Here is a 16,022-nt window from a genome sequence, read left to right on the forward strand (position 1 = left end):
TGTCATTTGCTCCCTGTCAAAGCCCTCGCTCGTGAGCACAGTAGTAACGATCGATGGCGTCCAACAGCTGGACTCATGAGATCGAGTCGACGGTCGCCGCGCCGGCGTCATGGACTGGCACACGCTGGCTCCCAAGCTCGCGTCTCAATTTGTTGCCAGCTCCAACGTCGTCGAGGGCAACGGCAGCGTTGGCAGCGTCAGGCAATTAAACTTCACCTCAGGTACCGGCCACCTAGTACTAATCATCTCGTGTCGGTGTCACACTAACCTAGCTCGCATAGGTATATGAAACACCGATTAAGAATGTGTGGGTGACATCCATATAATATGTCGCACTGCTTCCTGCAGTCATGCCGTTCAGCTTCATCAAGGAAAGGCTCGAATTCCTGGACGCTGCCAAGTGCGAGTGCAAGTCGGCCCTCATCGAGGGCGGCGGCATCGGCGTGGCAATTGAGGCGGCGACTTCACACATCAAGGTGGAGCCGGAAACCAACGGCGGTAGCGTTGTGAAGGTGATTTCGACGTACAAGCTGCTGCCGGGCGTGGAGGTGAAGGACGAGGTCACCAGGGCCAAGGAGACTCTCACCGGCATCTTCAGGACCGCGGAGGCATACCTCATTGCTAACCCAGACGCCTACAGCTAAATCGATCGAGCGCTGAGATTCGTGTAAGATTAATGTAGGTCCGATGGATAAGAAAATCTTTATTTGATGGCTACGATTGTCGACGGAGAAATAGTTATTGCTTATTATAGTTTCATTTTCCTCTCTACAAATCTAACCAAATAACAGAATATCGTCAATCCATTGAATATGGCACAGATAAGTCACCCGTTCTTTTCCCATATACGGTCAGCGGTTTTATGACCGGGTTCAGCACAAACTTGCTGCTGCACGAAGCTAGCAAGCAACCCAAAACGAACAACCCTACTGCGCTCTTGGCATGACTGTTTTGACAAGTGCATAGGTAAAAAAGGCCAAATACGTTTCTTTTCTTTTGACATCAAGAAAGTAATTTTGGCTGTTATTAGGTCCTTTTTGGGAACGATCCAATCCCAAGTTTTAGAATTTTAGTCTTTTAATAAGAAGGAAGCTAACTCGACCAAGAATTCGCCCATTGTATGTAAGGTATGTGTCCTGAAAAATACAAGCTACAACTTCATCTTATGGGTTTTTATTTGGAAGCCGGCTCTTTTGACGTGCCTCAAAGCATGTCGGAACTGCCGTAGGGGCTTAAACTATCTTGACACTAGTGGCAGGACGGAGAGCGACCTATGGGACTGATTTTCAACAAAATTTGGTGTAAGCAGTACTGATACTTGTCCTCTCTAGAATGGTTAAAACAATAATAATGAACTAACTAAAAAACCACGAGAATATATAGTTTAAGAAAAGGCACGTCAACTTCCCCCGCCTCAACAACAACAACCCCAACCCCTCCCCGCCCCGCCCCTTCCCTCCCTAAGTAAAAGTATCGGACTTTGTGACGAAGTTCCTGAGAGCCAATGATGAAGTATCGGACAGGGAATCTCCTGAGAGCTAATGACGAAGTTCTGACTCCGGCAATGCCCATGTTGAGGGGCTTTGTGTTTAGGGAGAGCGACATGCGTGTGTGTTGGCGATCCCGTCGGCTAACAAGGACACAGGGAACACAGTTTTACCCAGGTTCGGGGCCCTCGGAAGGTAATACCCCTATGTCCTGCTTGTCTGATCTGGTATTGATGGAGAGATTACAAGGTTGCCGTAGAGGCTATGATGCGCAGATCATATCTGGCGTGTATGACAGATGAGATATGTCTCGGAGGAGAGGGTTGTGAGTTGTCCTCCTTGGCCCCCCTCCTGGTCCTTTATATATGCATGAGGCCAGATCTCGGGTGAGTCCAAGTCGGTTACATAAAGAGATATACTACGTTTAAACTTTCTTATCTTGAGTCGTAAGATTAGGCATCTGAACTCCTGGAATCGTAGTAGGCCTCCAAGTGGGCTTCATGTTGGGCTGTAGTAGGTATGCCAAAGATGAGGACCCGGTGAGTCACTCCCACGTCAATCAGTCCATTTTACTCCTCTGGTTGGGCATTAGTGATGACATAACCAGGATTATGAACTAGGTAACCAAGAGAAATGCCACTTAAGGCGCATCTGGCATAAAGACCGATCCATTTGACTTGGGCGCATTATGAACTCTTCTCCCTCTGTGACCCCTATGCTTATTTCTCTCTCATTACGAGGACAACGGTTTTCATATCCGGTGAGATGATGAGAGAATATTGTTATGCTTTGGATCATTCAGGATATGTAGCATGTGCCACCCCTTTCTTCCAACTGGGTTGTTATTCACATTCTAGTTGGATTGAGGATTAGGAGTGTGTGTGTGTGTGCGCGCGCGCAAAAATTCATACTTGGGTTAAGTGATGACGATGTGTATTAGGTTACAATGCCTCTTTCGATGTATCCCATCCTGTAACCTACTCTCTCCGTTTCTAAATACTTGTCGCTGTTTTTACAATGCCTCTTTCGATGTATCCCATCCTGTAACCTACTCCCTCCGTTTCTAAATACTTGTCGCTGCAGCGACAAGTATTTAGAAATGGAGGGAGTATTACCTTGCTACGCATGATAGGGGTCCGAGTTGAGTAAGGACAATGCCATGAGGCAATCCGCGGCGTTACTTGCTTAAGGGCGTCTCTAGTGTGTGCAAAAACTGGGTCTTAAGAAAGTTGGGAAAATGTAGGGATGGGTCTTAAGCATTGTGAGGTTCTTAAGGCTTTTTTTTTCTTAAGGGTGGGTTTAAGCAAATTGGAAATGGATGGAAGTGGGTTTAAGCCTAAGTCCATATCTTTGTTGCCTGACCCAAGCAGCTTTCCCAGGGCTGCAACCAAATGATGGCTCTGCAAGTCCACCACCCCTACCAGCCGACCTGGCGTTCTTGGACCTGTCCATGAACAACTTCTTGAGCCCCATCCCGGCGGCGGTGTTCGCGCTGCCGGGGCTATCGTCGCTGCTAAAACAGAATCCTAAAACAGAAGCAGCACGTAGATTTGGAACAAAAGGATCATAACAAGTGGCACAGGTTAGTTTCAAAAAAAAAAGTGGCACAGGTGCAACGATATGGAGAGAAGAATCAAGGGCGTGACTGCATCTATGCGTGCCTGAATTTCACTCCCTTAATGTAGCAGTACTCGCGTTCATCAGCATCAAATTTATCCTCATCCACATAATCAGGACGCCGCCAGCATGGCATGGGCACATGCCACCTGTAGTTATGAATGTTAAATCATAATTGTTGACAGTCATTCGATGAAATGCTCCAAGTATATAACAACATGCATCAGGATACCCACCTGTTAAACCTACCGCTGCAATCCCTATCCATTTTCCACAAAGGCACACCACATGTATCATTGCAAATTTCTCCCGTCGTACTGTTAAGCATACCATTAAATAGATCATGTAGCAAACTTCTTTAAATGCTCAAAAAAATAAATATATGCGATATGCATTTGAATACCTTCTTTTGTCAAACGATGCTAAAATTTCACGAATGTCTGCCCAAAACAGGAAAGGGGTTCCTATCTTCTTATCATAGAAGTTCATGCCAAGAACATCCCCATCCAGAGTAACAAGAGGGCCTCCAATCCAAGCTAGCAAAGTGACATGGACAGGTTGTGATTTCTATTCCAAATAGGTATTGCTAACCAACTCACTCTGATGCAACTATATATTTACGAGTAAATTCCCTATTTGTCACTGAAAAAAGACATGTAACCAACAACCTAGTAGAGAGCTTCGATAATTGGCACAAACACTACAACTCCATGAAACGGTTGTTCACATGTTTTTACATTAATTCCTTGGTGCAATGACCCTGTTTTTACATACATGTTGCTTTGATCTTATGCAGAGGACCACCAAAAAAAAGAGTAGAACCATCAAAGCAGCCACAGAGTCGAGCATTGTTGCTTTTGATGATGATGCACGGGCAACTCGTATAAGTTTTCCACCAAGGTTTGCACTCAATTTTACTGTCTTATGTTCCCATTAAAATTTCCAGTGTTTTCTATGTGACTTCCTTATGTAGTCAAAGCATATGAGGCTTCAACTGAAAATAAAGGTGACACATCATGTTCTGGGAAATCCATCAGGTAAGATATCAAATTAGATCCTTTGCATGACCTTGTGACTATTTGTGGGGCTGAAATGTGTTTATGCATACATGTTCAGGTGTAGGTCTGCGAGTGGCTGCCAGAGGCCCTTTCCATTGAGTATCCTATGGCTGCTTTGATGTCCATTTCAGATGGACAAGCTGTAGGTCCTGCTGCTGTGCCAACCAAGAAAAGAAAGAAAATTGTTGCGACAACCAGGAAAGAGAAGAAGGATGGGGCGAAGGATAAGCCTAAAGGGAAAAGAAAGAAGGCGAAGATATTGCTGCCACTTGATAGCCCAGCAATGGCTACCAGAAGCAAGAAGCTGCTGTTTACTAGTCGTTCAAAGTCTACCAGAAGCATTCAAATGCTTAGTCTGTGATGTGAAAGTGTACTGTGAGCTGTAAGCATGTCATCCTTTTGCTTGGCTTGGTTTCTGTGAACCAATGTATGTTAAACCATTATGTGGAGCTTCTGTCCCTTAGGAACTGCATGCCAGAGATGGTGTATTTGGGCCATCTCTATGCACTAAGTGTTCAGACTCACTTTTTTCTTTTGATAATGTGTTCAGACCAGTATTTGTGTCATGTTTTCGATAATATGTTCTTACCATTTGAACTAATATTATGTGTGCTTGAAACTGAACATAGAGGTCTTTGCACCTTAATGGCATGAAAGGAAACAAAGATCTCTACTCAGCTCGGCTTATCAGCCATGGTATAGTGTTTTTCTCTCACAACAAAACAGCATCAGCCGGCTTATCAACCGCAGAAACCATCAACTGAACAGGGCGATGGAAACATTTGCTGCGTCCTATCCTAGGGGCATATTTGCCTTTTCATATACCAAAAATAGCACCGCCAGTAGGTTCTGTACACTACGGTGGCACGAAAGGAACCGAAGATAAACTTGATGGCAGATAAGGAACTGCAAATTTTCAATGGCAGATAAGGAAGTACATCTTTTTCCAATGGCAAATAGGGAATTGACTATATTTACTCACCATAAAAAAGTAGGCAGTACAAAAACGTATAATTACCTTAGTAATTTTGCACGAGGAATATGTAAGTAAGAAACAATCAAGTGCGCTTGTCGAGAACATTAGATGCTCACTCGTAGCTGTTAATTCACATGATTTGAAACAACGCCCTATGGCTGCAACATCAGAACACATAGGCCAAGAAGGCAGATTATTTGCTGGACGAAGATTATAGCAATTCTTGACACTGACTAGAGCAACATTGTAATGTAGATCATAATGCTCTAACGTCCCATTTATGCTTCTGTTGCTTGGAAGCAACACTTCAATCTGAAAATGATACAAATGATGAGACTTAAGCAGCACCTTAAAAGAACAAGCAATCGCATAATAATGAGCACTAACCCTCAAGTTTTCAACAATGTTGTTCTCGTCACCAGAATTTCTAATCAAGCTTGCCGATGTCAAAATCTTTGTAGATCCATTCCATCCAGTAAAAAACCCGTGCATGCAAAAATTCTTTTTTCTCCTGCACCACATTTTGGTTATCAGGTAGTCTGGTTATCAGCTAGTTGTGATCAAAACAGACATTAAACAGTAAATGGCACATCACTATAAAGTCACCATTGAATGAAGCCAGTGCGACAACACTGCGATTTATTCTAGAAGAAGCTTTTTCACCAAGTTTTGCCCAGACACCTTCACCACGTATATTCGCCAAAAGGCTCTTCAAAAGTATTGACCAAAATCATGCCAGCTGAGAAACATACATTTTGGAATAGTTGTTAGTAGTACAGGAGAGCTAAGAAAGGTCAGCAAATATAGAAATGCTGACTCACCATCTAACATGGTTGATGGTAACTTAGGGTAACCCAAGTCTATATCTAAGTGTTCCGTTGAGACAATCCCTGTGTCCTGGTGTAACAAGGTTAGTTTTATATATATACTTCCTCCGTCCAGAAATGATAGGCGTATGTGCACATACCATGGGGTATGTACACATACCCAAAGTGGTTTTTTCAATGTGTGGGTAACTACACTTGGGAGTAAAATGTATATATATACATACACACACATAGGCAAGTAAATTCACACAAATTCTGTATGTGCATAATGATCAGCATGTAATGTTAGTTATATTATGATAACAGCCTGATCAGTAATCCACATTAGAAGTTGGTGGTGTGCATGAATGAACATACTCAAGCAATATAAGCGTACAAGCAAAAGAGTAAAACTAGTTGATATAAAAATGTAAAAAGCTAAACTTGCACCGCGTCAATAGATATCAGTACAAAGCCGCAACAATTTGCACGATACCACAATGTTAAGAAGTCTTGAGGAGTGGCTGTAGGCTCGCCTTCTGGGTGTCTGTTAGATTTACCACCTACAGGTGCTCCAAACCTGCAGAAGAAAATAATAGTTACCACTAACCCAAAAATAAAATGGATCAAGCCAGTGTGTTAATACACAAAATGGTGCCAAAACCTAGGTAGAATCATAGGCCAAAAACAAGATAGAGAAAATATGACCTGAAGTTGTATGGATATAATAAATGTTTGATGAAAAACATGATGATAATGCCTTCTTGTGTGCACATTTCAGTAAGACAAACATACAGCTGCAACAATGGAATAAGAAATACAAAAAAATCTAATACAAGGCAACTGTGATACATGCCTAAGAACAACAAATATTTTGGTTGAGGTGTCAAAGAAACACGTTAATATTTGAAGTAAACATTGAGAAACTGAAAAATGCAGATGCCAAACAAGATAAGGAAGAGCAGTGAATGATCCCGATTATCACATACATATGCTGTCTGGAACACAAAAGCCTGACCTTCTAAGCTCATGCAAGAGAAGAGGAAGTGAGGTAGAATGGAGTAGGTGAACTAATGAAGGGCATACATCACTTAGACATACCCGTCAACCAAACTTGTTGAACGTGCAAGACCTCTCTCCTTTTCCCAGGTTGTCCAGTAACGGTCCAGACACTTCAAAATTGTGCCCCATGGTAGGAAAACTGCTCTTTCCGTAACCAAAAAAAGGTTCATGCCAACAACTTCCCCATCAAAAGAAAAAATCGTTGCACCTTCCCAAGCCTAATAGCACAATAAAGGTGACAGGTAACGAGGTTACATTTGAACAAAATATAAATGGTATGGAACAAGAGTTAAATATAAATAAAGTTCATTTTTATTGCCTACATGCATAAAATAAATTAAACAGGATAAAATGGCTTTATTGTCATGCGAGTGTACCTTTGAGGTTTTACTGTCAAGATCTTTATCATCCACATATGCCCTTAAATCGTCACCCCATCCACACTCTAGGCCATTAGGTCACCAGAGACATCACGTCCAACTACACATGCCTCACCATGGGGCACAGATTTCAGCTTACGATGGAAATTTCCAACATTAACATCACGGAAGCCATAGACTTTGACAACATCAACGTTGTGAACTAAATCATATTCACCCATAAAACCCCTATATACTTCCTTGCCTTCACGGCGCACTTCAATCTACAAAACAATAATAAGGCAAGAAATGATTACATAATTATCAGGACCAAACAAAATAGTAATAAGCAGTGAATGTCAGTGCCAACCTTTAAGTCAAAATAGTGCTCGTTTGTTTTACCATGTAAAGCTCTAACCAAACTTGCAGAAGTTAGAAACCTTGTAAGGCGGTACCCCTCGTGTCCTATAGCCATGCCCAAGCATGAAAATAAGGTTATGTCTCCTACAGAAGATTGCAACTTGCTCGGATCATTTAACTGGTAGTGTCTCAATATATATTTGCTGGAAAACTAAGAAGACCGTAGCAGTATATATAATTACCATTGCATAAAGAAATTGAGACGACACTTCTACCCCAATCAGATAGCTTAGTGCAAACATCTTGACTAGATTCCTCATCACGCAAGCGACCTAGTTGAAGAAAAGAAAACATTAAGGCAACTATGAATGCACCAATAAAGCCAATAAAGCTGTGAAAATGTTTGTGTGCGTGTGTGTGTGTGTGGGGGGGGGGGGGGGGGGGGGATAGCAGAAAACAAAAACTAGCAGACCTGAGAATCCACTCAGTCTTGCAAGCTTTTCTGTTCTTACAAAAGTTTCTAGTGAGATCTCCACCGCCCCTCTTAGCTTTCCGCATCTTTCTCAAGGCTGAAGCAGAATTGTTTTAGAAATATAGCAAAGTGGCAATATATGGGGGGGTCATAAGCAGTAATAAAGAAACAATGTAAAACTATAACCGTCTAACCAATCAACGGAATGCTAATAAAAGCCATTATGTCAGGACTGAAAAACCAAAGTTTATAATTTTGTTATCTGTTTGTTTCTTCCTAGATCATATAATCTAGCGTATGGTCCAATGGTAGTATTATAAAAGATCACCCAAGATGCCAAAATAATCTGAAATAATCATCTCCTGGGCAGCTTATTTCAGATTATTTTGGTATCTAGGGTGGTCTTTTACTATGTTACACTTGGCTCATAAGCTAGATTATATAATCTAGGAGGGAAACAAACAAGTCCTAAGCTCAACTATCAACTATAGCATCGAGTGCTAACATGAAAATGCCTGCACACACTACTCTATTACACCTGATGTATCGAAAGTATCTACCAGGTAGCCTATTCCTTGGCGTGTAGATGGAGGGCCGGCGTCGGCGTCGCGGCGGCACGGTGGAGGCGCGCGGATGGAGGAGGCAGGGCCGTGGAGGCCGGCGGCGGCATCGCGGCGGCGTGGTGGAGGCCGGCGTCGGCGGCGGGAGGCAGTGAGGGGAGGAGGGGTGGGTCGGGCTGGGCAGGGAGGAGAGAAAGGAGAGGAGGAAGAGAGAAAGGCGGCGGCGGCTAGGCCTGCCTAGCGAGCCTGCTCGGTTTGTTCTGGGTTCGCTAAGATCGTTATTGTTAGCTATCTGAAAAGAATAGTTCGGCTCGGTTCGTTAGCACTCGTTAAGATCGTTACGGACTCGTTAACAGAAACAAGCGAGGCTTACGGGGTTGATGACGTACTCTGGTGGTCGCGGTTTCCCATCCCGGACGTCCAGTCTGCTGAAGCACTGGACTGTCACTGCCGCCGCTCTGCTGCTAGGATTTGGAGAGTTGGCGCCGGTCTGCACCTGGGTTGGGAGAGTTGCCGCTAAAGGCCTACGCCTGGATTGGGAGAGCCGCCGCCTGAGATTGGGATAGCCGCAGTCGGCATGCGCTTGGGATCGGGAGAACTGCCGCCGGCCTGCGCAAGAGATCGGGAGAACGACGAGACGAAGTGGATGTCGAGAGGCTGATCGGTTCATTTCCCATTTTTAGCTAGCACATGACGCCCCGGTCTCAAAATGGGCCGCTAGAGCGGCGATGGCTTCATGGGCTATGGGCCGGTACATCGGTGAAGACTAGAGTAGAGACACGAGCTTGTTATGAGCCTAACGAGCGCTCGCCGAACTGCGATAAGATCGTTAACGTTACCGATTTGAACAACAGGTTCGGTTCGGTTCGAAAATTAACGAACCGAGCTCTTGTCGTACCGAACCACCGAGCGTTCGTTAAGATTAACGGGCTTCGAACTTTTCGTCTAGCCCTAGCGGCGGCAGGGAGAAGAGAGAGAAAGAAAGGAGGGGGAGAGGGGTAGCGTCTGTTCGGTTTTTATAGGTATCCCGGGTTGGGCCTGAAATGGGTTGGCCCAAAACAGGGGTTTAGACTTAAAAATCGTCACTATGCCCGTACAACCACTTAAGCGCCAATGTAATTTTGCACTAGTACTAGTGAGTCTTTCCACTCTTTTGCTCAAAAGTGTGGTGTGATTTTAGAATTAGAAAACAAAAATGGCCCACATATCATTTTCGGACTCGAAACCGAAAACCAGGAAAACCGACTTTTCGGTTCGGTTTTGATTTTTTTCCGGTTTTCGGTTCGGTTTTGGACATCGTGAATCATGGGTGCGTGTGCCAACGTTGAGCTCACCCGGCGTCAACTAAGCCGGGACGAAGAGGGTGGCGTCAGCCCACAAGAGCAGACTCTTGTTGAGCACGCCGGCGACGAGTGTGTTGCCTTCCCCCACTCGCTCTTCCTCGCCGGGCGGCTTCTTTGCACTGCGCGTGCGCTGATGGAGGAGGTGATGCCTGCCACGGCTGGGCGGTGCGGGAGTGCCCAGAGAAAGCATGGTCGTGGATGCACTGTAGCATTGACGTGTGTTTCTCTTCGCTCTACTTTCTCATCCACACCTTGTGGGGCAACTTTGGCTGCTCATTGTTGTTGCTGACCTGCTAAATCATAGTCCTATGTAGCGAGTAGTTGGACATGGCCCGACATAAACGGTATGCTCCACTCCAGAGTCTAGTCCGACTCGAAGGAACAAGCTTCGGTCGTTCAAAATCCGAGAAATTTTGATGGTACCCTAGCGGGATAAAAAATCTTATACGACCGGATCCAGCCCTTCCGGTCCGTGGAGGAGGGCAAGACACGTGGCAAAACTAATTTTGACTTCCGACTCTAGCCCTTCCGGCTTACCAAATACCAATTCCCACATCAGCTAGTTGGTTTCCAAATTCCAGCCCTCATATATATAGGCTTCATCTCCCAATACAATTACCCGGTGGAAAAAAGAATTTTTCGAATCTAATTCACCTTCCTGACCTGATATCTAAGCCTCTCTTCATCTCCCGACCATGATGCGGCAAGATGCCAATGGTGTAGCAGTAGCTGGACAACGGCAGCTAGCCATGCACCGGTCCGACCAAGGAACAAATACGGCAGCTTCTCCGCCTGTACAACAAATTCTTCCATACACTAGGAAGCACATATCCTGTAGAACAATAAAATTCAGAGAGACAAAACTGAACAAAGCATGAACTACTTGAGTCAAGCTCCTGACTGTGTCCAGCAAACTTTTATTCAGATTGTACATCAATTTCATTTATACACCAAGCAGGACACATCCTATAGCTAGCTAGGACAATATATACAATTCAGATAAGAAGAAAAATCAGAAGAAAGCATCAACTAGAGTCTGAATTTCTGATTGTGCCCAGCTACCGGGGTCTACCAGCCGGGAGGGCTGGACCCGGTGGCATATCTCGGCTCGGATCCCTAGCAAATTCGAACACGTCTAGAGGATTTGGCATATCGGTTCGGATCCGTCGCAAATTCGAACACGTCTAGAGGATTTGCCATATGCATCTCCGGCTGCCTGTATAACTTGGGCAATCGCCCGATATATAGTCCGCGATCCCGGCCCGCTTTATCAATTCCTAACGCCCGGCCGGGAGATAACTAGCACGCGGCGAGATCGATAGCGAAACCGCTACTAAAACGATGTCCAAGCGGCGCAGATCCGACGACGATGGCGAACCAAGATCCAGGCGCCATCTTCACTTGGTGGTGGACGACTGGGCCAAGGGGTTCAGCATATACAAGGTGGACGTATCGGGCTTCCACAGCACCGTCCCCGGCGCCGACTTGGACTCGCACTACCTGTTTTAGATGACGACGTTTAGGCTCTGCTACAACAAGGATGGGGGACTGCGAGCGAAGACGCGCCGGGCTTGCTCTTACATGATGCCCTGCAGCCCTGGGGATCAAATTCTTCCAATTGGCGTGTGTTTGGGATATGATATGCTCGCCTTGAAGCTTCTCCACGTGAAATTGTCTTTTCTTATATTAGATGGATTCTGTGTTTTAATCTTATGTATGAAAACCTGTTGTAGGGGAACCTGCCTTCCATGTGTGCCTTCATCACCTTTCCAGATGATTATGCTGATGATATGCTCATGATAGTGATATAGAGATTTTAGCACAGCAAGAAAATTGAAAAACATGCATGTACACCTTTAAGAAATTTTTTAAACTATTGTATTGCATGTTTTATTCTGATTTAAAGAGTTACAGTCAATTTAATAATTAGGTTCTGATCTATTTTGGTTTATCAATTCACTTTACAATTTTTTTCTCACCCCAGAATTTTGATGACTAGAAACAAACTCTGACTGAACTGGTCTCTCTGACTCAACTTGATTGGAATTCTGGTTCTGGATATCTGAGTGCCAACTATCTAGATAATTGGGATTTATCTCTAGTGACTGTTGCATCTGGAGATTAAGGAATTGCTAGGCAGAAGTGTTTTACTAACCATCTAATGGTGACACTAAATACACTACTCTGTAAAGTGGTACAGCTAACGTTATGGTTCTAAGCTTTGGAATTCCTGGAACTAATCAATTTCTTGGCATGGTTACTTCTGTAGTCAGGTCAAGCTTACAATGCTTAACCAAAAAGGCTACTAAATCGGGGAGGAAAGCATCCAGATGCAAAATCTGTTATTGGTCTTTTGGACTCTAGTCACACTACACTGAAAACAGAAGACATGCTACAGGAGCTTGCTACCTCTTTATCAAAGAACCTACATGCTACAATCTCTCTGATCTCCAGGTTGTGAGATTCAGTTTGTGTTAATCTTTGTATTTTATGAGGACTGGTAGGCAAACAAAACATACAGGTATAGAGCAACCATCACGAATAAATTTTAGTCTATCAAGAATTGGTTTCTAGATATAACTCCTCTGTTTTTGTATCTAAACATGTCAGCAAACAGAAACACACATAAACAACTATGTCCCTACCTCCAGGTGAATTATATCTTCAAATAATAAAATTGTCTAGACAGCTATGTACTTGTACAGAAACTTGACATATGCAGATATGCTACTCCAGTACATCCATTAAGCCTGTTGTTGCTAATCGTACCACACTACAGATCAGTTCTACTCAACAAGCATACAACCAGAGCATATATATGTATAAAGCAACACCACCTTAATTCTAAGCAATCAAGGATTTGGTGACCAATTGCAGTTCTCAGATCAGACATAAGCTTGTGTGCTGAACATACATATTCCCAGATTTTACTCTTTAATAGATCTAATTATTTTCTAATTATTTTCTCAGATTATACACAAGGCCTGAAACTGATTTATCAGTGCTCCTGTTTGCATGCATACACTGGTCTTATTTAATTGACCAAGCCATCCAAGTGGGTACTTAACCATTAGAAAGAATCCTTACTTGACATGTTAGTAAACTACAAGAAATAAGCCCTCTTTCCCTCGATCTCTAACTCGTTTTCTTTGTAGCTTAAATTTCTCAAAGGTTCGCCTGCACTCTCTCCCTCGCTGGACAAAACCGAATCTACAATACAATCGGCCCTTGCTTTCTTTGCTGTTTGCTCCTTGGTCAGCTAATGGTAACAGTAAGCATCTGAAGGAATTAGTCTTCTGCTGTAAACCCAAAAACCTGACAGAGCAACAAACACCTCACTTGGTTCTACAGGAACAAAAAATTAACTCAAGCTGAGGTTCCCCTTAACCCCTCTTCAAACACCAAAACAACACACAATCATAAACTTAAACTTGAGTTATCAAACATAAACTCTGTCAACGACTAAGAGATTAAAAATATAATTTTCTTTTTTGAAAGTTAAAATATAATTTTCTCTTAACGTTTTGATGATATTCTCTTTTCTATCTAAAAAGACGAAACTGAAATGATTATCAATCGAATTTGAATAAGCACATGCAAAAGACTCCCTCAACTCGTAAATTCCATTTCTGAATCAGAACGGTTATGTACTTCACACACATACTTTCTTTTTTATTCCCATTCAATTACAACAGCGAGGAAGATACATAATGAACCATCAGCAGCATTAATCAAAACCACTCTTTGACAAGTACAAAAGCATATACTTCTGAAATCCACGTACGCCTGGCTCAGTGCTGTCTTGTCACAACTAGACAGGTTGGAGCACATTTTATTTCAACCCGGAAGAAAACACGCAATATAAGAAGACCATAAATTTATATGTTTCATCTTGATTTATTTAGTTGTAAGCGTCCGGGCTGGCAACGAGGTAAGTCTCGGCAGCCTTGAAGATTGCGGTGACGGAGTCCTTGGCCTTGGTGATCTCATCTTTGACCTCGACGCCCGGCAGCAGCTTGTAAGTCGAGTCCACCTTCACCACACTCCCGCCGTTGGCCGACGGCTCCACCTTGATGTTTGAGGTTGCCGTCTCGATTGCCACGCCGATGCCGCCGCCTTCGATGAGGGTCGACTTGCACTCGCACTTGTCCGCGTCCACGAAGTCGAGCCTCTCCTTCATGAAGCTGAAGGGCATGACTGCAAGAGCAATTTCAACATTACACACTGTGCAACAGTTCGACTCTTTACCCACTCAAGTTTTTCAGTGACATGGTTTGCATGTGGCACACTGGTGAGTCTAAGAGTACGTACCTGAGGTGAAGTTAAACTGCCTGACGCTGCCGATGCTGCCTTCTCCCTCGACGGGGTGGGCGCTGGCGACGATGTGTGGCGCGAGCTTGGGGGCCAGGCTGTGCCAGTCCATGACATCGGCACGGAACAGACGCGCTGCATAGATCTCGGCCCGTGCCGAAATTCCTCAACGGTCTTATCCTGACCACGCGGCGCAAAGAAAAGCAACGTCATCATTATCGCGGGAAAAACAGTCACTGCTTACGTATCGGTGTCAGGCGACTGCGCAAAAGAAGCGACGAAAGAGAATCTCTGACGGGAGCCGCCAGAGGTCAACAGTACTTGTTGCAGGGTGTCAAGGAAAGTAAAGTTGTCTTGTCCACTGCGGTGCCACCCGGAGGGAACCAAGCCGCGTGCCCGACGGGGAACAAGGAAGATGATGTTTGTACTCGGCCCACATGTCGGTGTGACATGGGCGGCCTATAAATAGAGCACTACCCCCCTCTATGGAGAAAGAGCACTTAGGCATCTAGGGTTTTCCCATTTTTATTCTTCTTCCTCAAGAATACAGCTCAAAGAGCGCCATTGTAAGAGCTTGTCTATCTCGGCTAATACAACAAAGTAGGAGTAGGAGTCTTACCTCGGCAAGAGGCTCCAAACCTGGGTAAATTGCTGTGTGCTCGTGTGTTTGTGCGTGTTTCCCTTCACGTCCCTCCTCCTCCGGTTCCTCCTTTGTCCATCGGACTCAAGTTAAGCCATCCTATGGCATCTGTCGTGACACCAACCACGACGGTGGGCGCCCACCGTGGGGCCAGCAGCGGCGCTGGCTGGAGTCTTCATCCGGACGGGAAGCTTTCTCGCCACCGGAGAGCGCGTGGTCTCCGGTTTGGTCCAGAGATTCGGCTCTCTGGGCTTCATCGACAACAACGCGGGTTGTTTCAACGACACACCGCTTCCTTGCGAGGGCCGCTTCATCAACTTCGGCATGCACGAGGTTTATGTTGCCACTGACAGCCCCTGCAGGTACCCAGAGCAGGTGGTGGTGGCCGAAAACCCCCCCGCCGTCTGCACGGTCCGCGGCCAGCATGTTGACTGTGTAACAGCCCGAGAGCAACACTTTACATTTAAGCCCTTGTTGGACCTGTTTGTAATTTAAATATTGTTGTTGTGTCATTTTACATTTGCATCCATGCCATGTCATCCCTTCTTTGCTTTACATAAATTTGAAAATTACATTTTAACTTGTGGTTTGAAATATTGTTGTTTGAATTTGCTAGAAGATTCAAATATGAATCATCATTCCTTCTTTGAGTTTGAATTCCTTTTCCTATATTTTACAAATGTCAATCAAATGGGTTTTGATTTAAACCTTTACCCCATTTGAATATTTCCAAATAGTAGTGCCATATTTGAATTCTCCTACTTCTCAACTTTTCAAAATGGTATTTGAAATTTGAATCCAAAAACTATTTGCACAACAGAAAACAGAAAAAGGGAAAAGGAAAAAGAGAAGAAAAAGAAAAGCTTACCTCTTACTTTCGGCCCGAGTCAGCCTAGCCACCTCGGCCCTTTCTCTTCGCGAGCACCAGTCGCCTCGGCCCAGCTACGCCCGCGCGTGCCCCGCATTGCGTT

General features: G+C 44.4%; 1 protein-coding gene and 1 pseudogene across 1 annotated transcript; one reads left to right on the forward strand and one right to left on the reverse strand.

Annotated features, from left to right (window-relative positions):
• Nucleotides 1–5: 5 nt before the first annotated feature.
• On the forward strand, nucleotides 6–759 carry LOC100842682 (annotated as a pseudogene).
• Nucleotides 760–14,001: 13,242 nt separating this feature from the next.
• LOC100833763 (pathogenesis-related protein 1) lies at nucleotides 14,002–14,523 on the reverse strand. The gene is made up of 2 exons (XM_024456769.1): nucleotides 14,412–14,523; nucleotides 14,002–14,324 (listed from the first exon to the last, which is right to left on the reverse strand). The coding sequence occupies exons 1-2, from the start codon at nucleotides 14,521–14,523 to the stop codon at nucleotides 14,002–14,004; spliced, it is 435 nt and encodes a 144-aa protein (XP_024312537.1).
• Nucleotides 14,524–16,022: the final 1,499 nt, after the last annotated feature.

The sequence above is a fragment of the Brachypodium distachyon genome, chromosome 1, assembly GCF_000005505.3.
Source record: "Brachypodium distachyon strain Bd21 chromosome 1, Brachypodium_distachyon_v3.0, whole genome shotgun sequence".
Taxonomy (NCBI): domain Eukaryota; kingdom Viridiplantae; phylum Streptophyta; class Magnoliopsida; order Poales; family Poaceae; genus Brachypodium; species Brachypodium distachyon.